Source organism: Vigna unguiculata, chromosome 6 (assembly GCF_037176805.1).
Source record: "Vigna unguiculata cultivar grain cowpea cultivar isolate G323 ecotype 2 chromosome 6, ASM3717680v1, whole genome shotgun sequence".
NCBI classification, from domain to species: Eukaryota; Viridiplantae; Streptophyta; class Magnoliopsida; order Fabales; family Fabaceae; genus Vigna; species Vigna unguiculata.
The window spans coordinates 29745705-29758523 of NC_140797.1; the positions used below are offsets into that span (position 1 = coordinate 29745705).

General features: G+C 33.2%; 1 protein-coding gene across 1 annotated transcript; it reads left to right on the top strand.

Moving 5' to 3' along the window:
* Nucleotides 1-2335: 2335 nt before the first annotated feature.
* Nucleotides 2336-6457, top strand: LOC114187112 (protein JASON-like). The gene is made up of 7 exons (XM_028075246.2): nt 2336-2603; nt 2824-2872; nt 2958-3028; nt 4409-4548; nt 5089-5803; nt 5892-5974; nt 6119-6457. Exons 1-7 carry the CDS (start codon nt 2508-2510, stop codon nt 6225-6227), a joined length of 1263 nt encoding a protein of 420 aa, XP_027931047.1. The 5' UTR covers nt 2336-2507; the 3' UTR covers nt 6228-6457.
* Nucleotides 6458-12819: the final 6362 nt, after the last annotated feature.

A 12819-nucleotide genomic window follows, 5' to 3' on the forward strand; every position in this document is an offset into this window, starting at 1 on the left:
TCGCAATGTTGTTTTCATTCTTTCATAAATGCTAATAAACCCCATGAATATCCAATTGTAATTGTCCCAGACTTGAATGTACCGTTATACTCTCATATTCCGCCTGGGATTACGTTGCCTACTCTCACACGGGGTCAAGATTGGCTTCAACCGAGCCAAGATGTACACGACTTAGTGGGCTAAGTAGTAGTCGGCCTCGCCGGAATGACATGTTCCCAGCCCTTCTCTACACCAACCATTCCTTACACTATCCACTTAGGTCTCTCATACACCCCTTTTTGCCAGCAACGCCTCTTCTCCTTGCACCATTGGGCCGAGTATACCTCAACTTCCCTTGGGCCAGGTATATCTTGGTCTTGCTTGTACAATAAATAATATGACCAATGCATACACACAAGTAAGGCTAGTTTTATCTAAAAGCCTAATAATTAGACATGTATCATAATTATAAGTGGAGGTGAATGGATAATTTCCACAATACATATTTTTCATATATTGTTAGTAGAATAACCCTCCAATCATGCAACATAGAAAATAAGGGTGTATCGAAAATTTGACAATATAAAAGTAATAAGACAAAAAATCTAGGTTAAAATACTTCATTGGTCCACGTTTTTATTCAAAAATCTCAATTAGGTCCTAAGATTTTTTTTAGTCTCAATTAGGACCATATTTTTTAAAATGCGTAACAATTAGGCCCATTCCGTTAGTATGGTGGTAACGGTTTTAAGGATGTGACACGTGTCAGGTCTTCATTTTTTTTAAATTTTTTTTAAATTTTTAATTTTTTTTTGAAAATTATTCATGCCACGTGTCACGTCAATATTGTGCCACGTGTCAAGTCAGTCAAGGTGACACATGTCAAGTCATTGTCTGAATCTTAATTTGGTCCACATATTTGTTATTTTGATTACATTTCACTCCATTTATTTTAAAATTTTAAATATATTCATTTTAACTTTTTACAAAATTGTTTTAAAATTTTATGTTTAAATTTATAAATTTGTTATTTTTAAACCAACTATAACATTTGTCTATAAATTATTTAAAACAATTTTGTAACAAGTTAAAATAAATATTTTAAAATTTTAAAACAAAATATAAGTAAAGTTTAATGTAAAATAAAAATTTAAATAAATTTAATATTATTAAAATGTTAATAAAAATATCATTATAAAATTTATATAAAAGTTAAATTTGGTCTCAATTTGGAGAGGATGAAATTGAAAATTAAAATAAAATGGACTGAAATATAATCAAAATAACAAATATATGGACCAAATTGAGATTCAGATAATGATGTGACACATGTCACCTTACTGACTTGACACGTGTCACAATATTTACGTGACACATGACATGAATAATTTAAAAAAATAAAAAATTCAAAAAAATTCAAAAAAATTAGGAGTTGACATGTGGCACATCCTTAACACCGTTACCACCATACTACGGAATGAACCTAATTGTTACATATTTTCAAAAATATGAACCTAATTGAGACTAAAAAAAACTTAAGATCTAATTAAAATTTTTAAACAAAAATGTGGACCAACAAAGCATTTTAATCAAAAATCTAAATTAATAGATAATGTCACACCACACAAATGGACATGTGTCATAATTATAGATGGAAGTGGATGAGTAATTTTCCCAATACTTTTCATATATTGTTAGTAAATTAATAAATTAATAAATGTCTTTGAACTCAGTAATTACAATAGAAAACATAAAAAAGTGGATAATCAGGAAAGATTTTTGAAATAATATTATCTAATAAAAATAATTACTTTTTAAATACTAATAATTTAGATAATTATTATTTAAAAATAAGAATAAAAAGAGTATTAGTTAGGTAGCTTTCTTAATCAGTTAAGAAGTTAAATAAATTATTCACAACTTTTTTTGGGAAAAATTATTTACGATGAATTTCAGATAGTTATTAACATTTATTATTTTAACCAATAACTATAATTACATTTTACCCTTAAAATTACGTTACCAGTAACCCCAATTAGCAAATCTACCTGGGAGATTCCATGTTGATTAAAATGATTACAATTTCCTTCCAAAGAACATTCTTATTTAATACACAGACACTAAAAACACAAACATTCATCACTCTCATACCTTATCCCACTCGCAACCCCATCACACGCGCCACTCGAGCCACGTGTTCGCATAACCAAGCGAGTTCCCGCCACGCGAAATCTCTCAACGCGTGGATCACACAGTGCACGCGTTCATTCATTCCCTCCCCCTTCGTTAGTTCAAATTTCAAAATCGAGTTCGCACTCGCACCTCACTCTACTCTTCTTACACACTCTCTCACTTTTTATTTTTAAGAAATAAAATAAAAATAATAATAAATAATAAAAATAAAAATGTAACGTTCCCTTACCTGCTCCGAGTCCTCTTCAATGACACGCTCTGAGTAGTGTTGCTGCTGTTGTTGTTTAGGTTCGACACCGAGGTTCGTTTTCTGATCCTTCTCCCGAACCTCCGCTATGGGGTGCTTCTTCGCTTGCTTCAGAGCTCGCGACTCGGCCGCCGCCACAACCACCACAGTGCCTTCTTCTCTTTCCGGCAAACACAAACCCGACGTAACTAACCACTGTTCGCTACTGTTTTTGTAATTTTGTAATTTTTGTTTTTGATTTCGATTTTCTGCTGCTTTGTTCGCTTTGCAGAAGCAAAGCTCAAACCGTCGTTGAGTAATTCTTCTGATTTTGTGAGAGTTTTGTGTAGTTTTAGTTCTAATTTGTTGTTGTTGTTGTTGTTGTTTTTCGCTGTTTGAGGTTTTTATTTTGTTGTGTCTACCAGGATGTTGCGGTCTCTCGAAATCAGTTGTCCACTTTGTTTCTCTGTGAAGGTGAATTTTAGTTTTGTATTCTTAATTTTATTTTTCTTTCTGTTCTGAATGTGTTTACCAATTCTGTGATTTTTATTTTGAAAAGAGAGAGAAGACTCTGTTGTGCGTGATGATGTGAGGGATTTTGAAGTGCGATCTCAGAAAGGTGACAATGAGGTGTGTTTCTTTCGTTACTGTTGATATACCTGCGATTGTTTGTTGCGCGATGTGATTATTAGTTTTCTAGTTTTGTTTGTTGTCTTTTGAAATTTGGAGTTTTCCAGTGTTGGAACATTTTGTTAATGTTTGTGAGGGAAAGGGGAGGTGTTTGATTTTGTTTTAACTGAGAACCATTTATATACTGTCTGTGATGGTGATTTTTTGGAGCTTTATATGCAATTTATTTTATAGATGAATGAAGTGCATTGAGAACAAGGTGAAGGAAGCACGTAAGTGTTTGTCACAAAAGCCTATATACAATTAAATTATAACTTAAGCAGAGATTCTCAAAAACTATTTGAAAATGATGAGAATTAGAAGCCAAGGCTGGCTTTTTCAACTTTGTGAAGGAACTGGGAGGAACTTAAACACAGGGAATTATTTTATTCAATTGCATCCTAACTTCTTTGTGTGTTCTATTGATTTTACCATGTTTTTATTGAGGTTTTAACATGGATAATTGAATTGCTGATGCCACAAAGTAAACTTAAAAATCTGTAGTTTTAGTTTGAAGTGAAATGAGGTTTAACATTGATTTCAGTATAGTTATGTTTGTGGTAGGTAGTGCCAGCTCTAACTTGTGGAATAGCCTGAAATGCTTGACATAGTTCCTTTGGTAACCGTGGTTAGTGTGTCATACTGCTAGTCACCATGGCATTTTAGCAAGATTTATTTCTTCTACTTCAAGATTTTCATAGCAAGGTGACTTATGAAAACCTTCTTATGGTCTTGATATTTTACTAAGGGATTTAGTAATTTTGAAGTTTTGAACCCTTGTTCATGTCTAATTATATATAACGAAAGAAACATTGCTGTCACACACACTGAGCTTTGCTGTTCTTCTATTTTGTTATTGTATTTTTGTGCCTTTTCCACTATAAACCAAAATGAATTTATTCAATGAAAAAATAGTGGATATTATTGGGTTTGTTCTCTTTTGGTCAATGCCCTTGATTATATTTGTGATGAACGTAACAATTTTCTGACAATGATGATGTTACAATATCATTATATTAGTTTCATGATGTAATCCTGATATAACTAGTTATCCCCTTCATATATACTTGCTAATATATGCAGTTTCAGGCACATGAATCATTGTCATATTAGCCACTAGATCAGCTAAGATGACCACTGCCTTACTGGCGGAAAAATAACAGTCTTAGTAGAATTTTACTGTAAATTTGTTTCTGAATTCTTACTGGTTAAATTCGTTGTATCTTGAGTGAACTGTGTTTTTAAGTTTCTTCGTATTTTGTTTTTTGTACATTAGATGGGTGCATTATTATATACGCTTTGTAAAATTTGTTTATACGATTGGATCAACTTGTTCTGCAGGCCAAGTTTCTCAAAGCTGGGGCTAGGATCCCTTTTGAGAAAGTCCACCATGAGAGTCGACCTTTCAATCCCTCAACTCCTGTAAAATGTTGTGAGGAAGGGGAGAAGAGAACTAGTTATTTTGAGCAAACGCCAAGCAGGTTATTGTGTCTTTTTATTGAATCATTTTCATGCCGATGTTGAATAATAATTAATGTTGATGTTTTTGTCGTGTCATAGTGGATATTCTGCTCCTTACTCTTAAGGCAATGGGAATCAACTGCAGTTCTTAACCATTAAAACATATAAGAAAATTTGTCTGTTAATAAGGGTCTCAAAAAATGATGAAATTGATTCTCATTTTTTCCATTTTAGACTTTTTTAATGGGAATGTTGTATTATGGGTGTGAGCAAGTAACATTTTAGTCAATTTCATGGGAGGTGGATATTCTGTTCCTCACTCTTGGAACAATGGGAAGGCCGCCTTGTCAACAGACGCTGCAGGCCATTATTATTAAACGGTCTCACGAAATTAAAATTTGTTCTTTATTAAGATTCGCTATAAAATATGTTGATCTCATTTTATCTTAGATTTCATTCAACGAACTTTTTTGAGATTTTCATTGAATGTACACCTGTTGTGGGTCATACCTGAAAATTACATAGAACCTCACTGTATGTGAATTTCGTTTAATTTACAGCTGTATCTCCAATGCTCAAAGCAGTCAATGTACCTCCCTTGATTCTACGGGAGGAATTAGAACAGGGAGTCTTCACAGTTTGGATAAGAATGAAAATACAGCTTCTGTTTCACCTTGGCCATCAACCACATACACCAAGAGAAACAAGTCTGTACGTTTTGAATGTGGTGCTGATTTATCGTCCTGTGACTTGTCAGATTCCACCAACAATGAGAGTGCCTATAAACCATCACTTTATCCCACCCCAATGAAGCTATCTGACGAAATGCAAACTCCTGGAACTGTCTACCCTACAACAAAAGAAGACTTGCCAAATGTTAGGCCTAGGCTTAAGTCCCAGTTTGTGTATCCAATTAACAACCCTGAGGATGAAGTCTCTCAGAAGATACTTGAGGAAGATGGTCATACCCAAGATTCAGTTGAACGTTCTGATATTACAACTTCAACACCTGATAAAGGGTTGAAGAAAATTTCTTGTGAAGATGAATGTAAAGTGGAAAGCTTATCTTCTTGGTTGAAGCCTGCGGCTGTCATTCTGGAAGAGAGAAACAGGAGAATGCAGATTGCTTATAATCATGTCCGGAAAACACCTGTCGACAGGCCTATCATTGGGATGGTTGCAGCTCACTGGAACGAGAATGAGGATTCTCAAGCTCCTCCTCCTAAGTGGTGGGATGGTAACGGCATACCAAATTCAACCAATAAGTATAAAGAAGTATGACTTTTCTAATCATTATTTCCTAGGCGAATTTTTTCTCTCTCTATGTTGCATCTACATCTAATGTTTACTGATTGTTTTTCAGGATCAGAAAGTGAATTGGCATGCAACGCCATTTGAAGAGAGGTTGGAAAAGGCATTATCTGAGGAGAGTGTCATCACTCAAAGGTATGCATTCCTATTTAAGGTTTGCTTTTTGCTTGAACTATATATATTCACTTGTATGAGCAATTAATAATCGGCTTGTTATTTTCTTTTAAGTAATTAATTATAATTTATAACATCGTACCAATTTCTTGTTTTGATTCTCAGGAAGGATGCATGTGGAAAATCAATGCCTTTTGACGAGAACGAAGAAAGTGATACTGCACTATCTCAGCTGCAATCTTCAACTCATCCACAGTCCGTGGTGTCATTCTGATGTATTTGTCTGGTTTAAAGAGATATTGTGGCAATTGTGGAAAAACAAAGTCTGAATCCACCTCGTTCAACATGGTGATTGGTTGGAACAAACAGTGGATTATTCAAATTTTGTGCTAATTAGAACTATCAAGCTGTGCCTTACACAACTTGTATTGTATATAAGTAATGGGAATCATTGCGTAAAATAATGGCTATTGGGAGTCTAGTAATGAACTTTTTTGGGTTAAATGTTTAAGTAGTTCAGCGTTGAGATTTACATGAACTAAATTTTTGGACAGGAGCTCTTTGGTCCTTAACACTTTTTAATCATTTTAGCATTCCTGATAAATGTTAAAAATATAAATAGACTTGAATAGTTTGTGCATATAATAAATAAAGGAGAAAATTAATAAGGATAAACAATGTATATTATAGTCATTGGCAATGTTATAGGATTGCCCTTTATGAGAATACATGGAGCATTAACTTGTTATGACCACACGTCATTGAGCTTGATGTGGAGAAGTTTCATAGAAACAGAAAGTTATTATATTGTTGTTAATTGGATGCTCACCACAGTATATAAGAGTTCCCGGCACCATGGTTTTTATTATTTTTCAGTTTCTTGTATTTGTGGTCGACCACAATCAAGAACTTATCAGGACCAAGAGAAACCTGTGATTTCAATGGTGAAAATTCTCTGCCTCCATTTTTTCCTTCTTCATTAGGAGTTTCTATAAATAAAAGATGAATAGTCAGCCATAACTTAAGGATTTTCTTCTCTTCTCAACATATCTGTACTTATTTTATGGGTTAATAAGTTTTTGGTTAATTAATTTTTAGTGAAAATTGAAATTAGTTCCTCGTCAAAACTTTGACCTAATTTACTCTCTCAACTTTAGAAATATGTGAAGTTAGTTCTTTTAATCAAATCTAATTAAGTTTATTTAATATTTCAAACATCATTTCAAAATTGCATTTGGGTTGTTTACATCGTTTGAACATATTTCCACTTTAATGTTAGCGAAGAAACGTGTTTGAAATATTAAATAAATTTAACAAAATTTGGTAAGAAAGACTAAATTCACACATTTATAAAGATGGAGGACTAAAGTGATCCAAAGTTTCAAATATGAATTAATTTCAATTTTCATGGAATACTAAAGGACCAAAATCATATTTACATTATTTTATTTTATTTTCCCCTAAACTTGCTCCTTTCCTCTATGTTGCATCTGCATAGTCTAATTTTGCTTGTTATACAAAAAACTGTTAAACACTCTTTAACTCAAATGCAAATAACATCTGAATTCTTATTAATAAGGTAATTTAGTTTTTATTTAGTTTACTCACGTTACAATTAAGGGAGAAATAACTAATAGTGAATGCATCATCACATAGTAGATATAAGCCATAAAAAAGTATTGATGTCGACATCCGTAGAAGAAAACAATGCACTAGATGTCGACATATGTAGGAAAAGAAACTTGGGGTGGAGTCAGTTAGAGAGAAAAAAAAGTATTTAATTTTAACTAAGGGGTAAACTAGAAACAAAATTTATTTTTTGACAAACATTTTGTTTGACAAAGTTGATAAAGTTACTAGATAGAATACTTTTTTATTTTTTTATAAAAATTACAAAAAATGGTTGCTTGTCAAAAGTTTTTAATGTTTTTTTGTTACCAAAAATGGTTGTTTGTCAAAGTTTGTCGAACAAAACTTTATTAAACTCGTTGGCAAAAGAAAGACTTAAAGTTAAACAAGACTTTGATGATGACAAGGAATCTCAAGCCAATTGGAAAATAATCTGAAGACAAGTGTTTTTATGTTTAAATTCATCTTGTAAATAAGTTAAATATGTTTTAAAGTAGTTTAGAGTAAAATAGAATCAATAGCATGCTCTTAATATTTATGGATCCTTTTATTTTTGTAAAATTCATTGTGATAATCGATTATCACTTAGGAATCGATTATCTTAAGTTGTGTTCAATTTTCAAAAACCCACTAGAATAATTAATTATCTCCCTGGATACTAGATTATCTGCTCAAACTTTTGTTTTTAGAAAGCGCACTAGAATAATCAATTATCATAAGTGATAATCAATTATCCTTGACAGTTTTGGATTTGTCTTTTTAGCTACTGGACCCAGATTTCCAATGGCTTTAAATAGAACTTGTTTTCACTTGTAAACTTACCTTTTTAAGAACTAGAGTTCTAGTGTTGTGATTGAAAGAGTTTCTCTGAGTGTTCTTAAAATAGCTTTGAAAAACATAGTGTGAGTGGAGCGATAACTTTTCCTAAAGGGGTTTTCGGGAGATTGGGTGTTGTTATTGTTGTTAGGAAAGTTGGTCTGTTTTCTGTGTGATTAAGAGGAAGTATTTCTTCATCTCTTGTGTCTTCAAGAGAGCTATTTTCTTTTCCTTACTCTTTTTAATATGATTGTACTCTGATTTTTATAGTGATTAAGTTAATCTCTTTACTTAAAGAGATTAACAAGTAAACTTAAGATCTTTTTATCTGACATGTGGAGAAGCTGGACATGTCAAGGCAGATTACCCAAATTCAAAGAAATGTGAAGAAAAGAAGGGTAGAAAATTTTTCAAGAAAAAGGCATACATAGCATGGGAGGATAATGCCTCAAGTACATCAAGCTCTAGTGAATCTGATGCGGAAGAAGCAAAATTCTGCTTGATGGCTGATCATGATCTTTCTGACAGTGAGGTAAGCTCTACTTGCAATGAAAATGATTGATTTATATGATCCATTTCAACAATTTTTTGTTAAATCTAGTAAATTAGATACTACTCACAGGAAATTAAAATCCGATTTTAAAGAGTTACAAAGTAAATTTGAAAAATCTCTCTTGAAGAAGAAATTTTAAAAAATAAAATTTCAATTTTAGAAAATAAAGAAACTGAAATTGTTAAATATGCATCTTACAAAAGTTATATGTTTAATTTAAATATTTTAGAAAAACAACTTGAAGATGCATTAGAAAATAAAACTTGTGAAAAACATGTTTTTAAGAAAAAGAATCCAAATAGAAACAGGTATGCTCCTAATAATAAAAATAATTATAAAAGAACTCGCAGAGTATGGGTAGAAAAATGAACCACTTACTCTATGAATGCATGTACTGCTACTTGTTTTTATTGCATGAAAAAGGGTCCTACATCAAATAAATGCAATATCAAACATTTTGGTGTTCCAAATGGGAAGTATGCTTGGGTGCCTATTGCTAAATAATTGTTTTAATTCTCTAACTCCAAGGACCCAAAGAAGTTGTTGGGGACCTAAAGAAATTGCTTCCTTATTTTGAAGATGACTTCTAACTCCAGAAAATCAATGTGGTATCTTGACAGTGGTTGTTCAAGGCACATGACTTGAGATAAGAGGAAGTTTAAGAACTTTAAAAGAAAGGAACAAGGATTTATTATATATGGGGATAACAACAAGGGTAAGATACTTGGAACTGGCGATGCTGGTGGAGGAGATACCTTGGAGTCAAAGATGTGCTATTTGTTGAAAGATTAAAACACAATCTCCTCAATATAAGTCAACTATGTGATAAAGGACTCAAAGTCATCTTTGAAAGTGACTACTGCACCATTCATCAAAAGAACTCTAAGGAAATCGCCTTAAAAGGTATGAGACATAATAATATTTACTTGATAGATCTTGATAATGCATCATCCAACAATATAACTTGTTTAGTTGCTAAAGAAGAAAATCCATGGTTGTGGCATAAACAAGTTGCTCATATTCACATGCAAAATCTAAACAAGTTAATTTCTAAGGAGATAGTAATTGGTTTGCCAAAAATAAAGTTTGAAAAAGATAAATTATGTGTTGCCTGTCAAAAAGGAAAAACGTAAAATCATCTTCTCATTCAAAAAAATGTTATTTCTACTTCAAAGCCATTAGAACTTTTGTATATGGATTTGTTTGGTCCTTCTAGGATAAAAAGCTTTAAGGGGAATTATTATGCTTTTGTTATTGTTGATGATTACTCAAGATTTACTTGGACTTTCTTTCTCACATTAAGAAGTATAGCTTTTAAAGCCTTTAAAAAATTTGTAAAGATGATTCAAAATGAGAAGGATTTAAAAATTAAAGTTTTGAGAAGTGATCATGGAAGGGAATTTCAAAACAAATTATTTGATAATTTTTGTGAAGAAAATGGAATTATGCATAATTTTTCTGCATTTAGAACTCCTCAACAAAATTGAATTGTAGAAAGGAAAAATAGATCTGTAGAGGAACTAGCTCAAACAATGTTGAACGAATATGAAGTTCCTAAATATTTTTGGGTTGATGTTGTGAGCATTGTGTGTTATGTATTGAATAGAATGCTCGTTAGACCCATCTTAAAAATTACCCATTATGAGTTGTTTAAAGGTGGAAAGCTTAATGTTGCTCATTTAAATTTTTTTGGATGCAAATGTTGTGTTAAACAATGGAAAAGAAAACTTAGGAAAATTTGACTCTAAAGCAGATGAAGCTATTTTCTTAGGATATTCACTAACTAGTAAAACATATAGAGTTTTTAATAGAAGAGCTTTAAATGTAGAAGAATCTATGCATGTTGTGTTTTTTATGAAATTTTGGACTTTGGGAGAACCCTCTTGAGTCAAGTAAGATAAAGGCATGTGACGAAGAATATATTAAAGAGGCTCTTAATGAAATGTATTTAAATGAGAACCCATTGCCTCAACCTGAAGATCTTGCTAAAAGCTAGAAGTCACTAAGAGGATTGTCTTTAGACAACATTATTGGAGATATATCAAAGGGGTAACTACTAGGAATTTGTCTAATTTCTGTATGACAGTGGCTTTTGTTTCACAGTAGTGTAACGTCCTAGTCGGATATTACTTATTTAGAATTAAAATAATAGAAATATTAATAAATTGCATTTATTAATGAAGTACTTTCCCAAAAACGCGAGAAAATTCAAGCTTTTTTAGTTTATAAGTGCCAAAAGATAAAATCCATAAATGCGTTCAATGCTTACAAATATAAAATGATTCATAGTAACTGATTACAAAAATAATCCATAAAATCCACAAAAATAATTCCATGTAAAAATTCCCATGCTGGTCCCACTCCGGCTCTAAGTATCCACGTGCTCACCTGCATCAAAATTTGCTCCCATGTAACGAGTTACATGATCATGCTAAACACACACAAATAGGGTGAGTTCAAAATAAAAATACATTACAAGGTACATTATAATAAAAATTTAAAACCCCTAACATTTCTGCTACACTCAAACCTCAGACCCAAACTTTCACATCTTCCTCTGGACGCCTCTTGATTCTCCATCCTTTGATGATTACATTGGTCGATAATTGCTGCCACGAGTGTCTACTCGTCCCTCCGACTATAGGCCACCACCTATAGTCCACACGTGGGAATGATCTTGTCACGACCACAATCTGCAACACCAAGTGGAGTTCCCCAATACGAACCACAACTCGTATTTGTTCCAAGACTACCAAACTCGTCGGGTAAGACCGAGGAGGGCAATCTTTCGAAACCCATCCCTTCGAGCCACAATCTTGCACACTCCACTAGACTTTCAAAACCACCAAGCTACAACCTTAAGTGACCATGTGTTACCACAATACAAGCTACACTCGTAACTGGGCCCCCAACAAATCATCACCTCAAGGCCTCCATCCAAAGTTGTGTAGAATCCTCTTCGCAGTCCAATTTTGCACCTAGAACCGCCTAGCACATCACTTGCATTGCCTGGCAAAAATTGGTTCCAAACCGTCTAGCGGAACCCACATGCCGTCATGCGCCACACGCCTTCCAATGCCTCTGCCAGACCACTTTTGCTTGGCGGAACCTCCCCTTCCACCAGGCGCCACGCGAGTCCAATGACCATTGCCAATGTTTTGGGTCCCTATCGCTTGGCAGCTTGTCCCACATTGCCAAGTGACACACCAGTAGCGTAAGTGCTACTGGTTTTGGCACTTTTGGCAGGTTCTAATGAACCCCAATCACTCAACACAAAATTAATAACACAATTACAATTATCTAGTCATAATCTTATGACTGAATCACAATGCACACATTCATGGTTTTACAACTAAGGTCATGCCCTAAATCAATTATGATACAATCTACTATGCACTCATCATTTTACCAAATAATACCTACCACGTTTAACTTATACCAACATCACAGTTTACACATACAGACAGTCTCCAAACAGGTACTGGACAACATCCCAATCAAGGAAAATCATTTCTTTTACATTCATTTAATCCCAACTACTATGTATTCATACATATAACTAATTATCTTACATGCAATTGTGTCATTTCCACACCCTCTGCCTAATTAATCAATTTTAAGCATAATATATGCCAGATAATTCACCCAAAACACCCAACGCATAACAAAATCACAATGCAGAACGCACTGATGTGTCGCCTGGTAGCAGATTACATACCGCTAGTTGGTGCGTGCAAATTCTGGAAAAATCCCAGATTTTCCTGCACTTGCGCAAATTTTGTCAGTTCTAACATGCAATTTGGCCTTCCTTCGGTGTTCACTCAAGCTTATAAAGTTCATGCTTATTCAGTTTGAGAATATTATAATA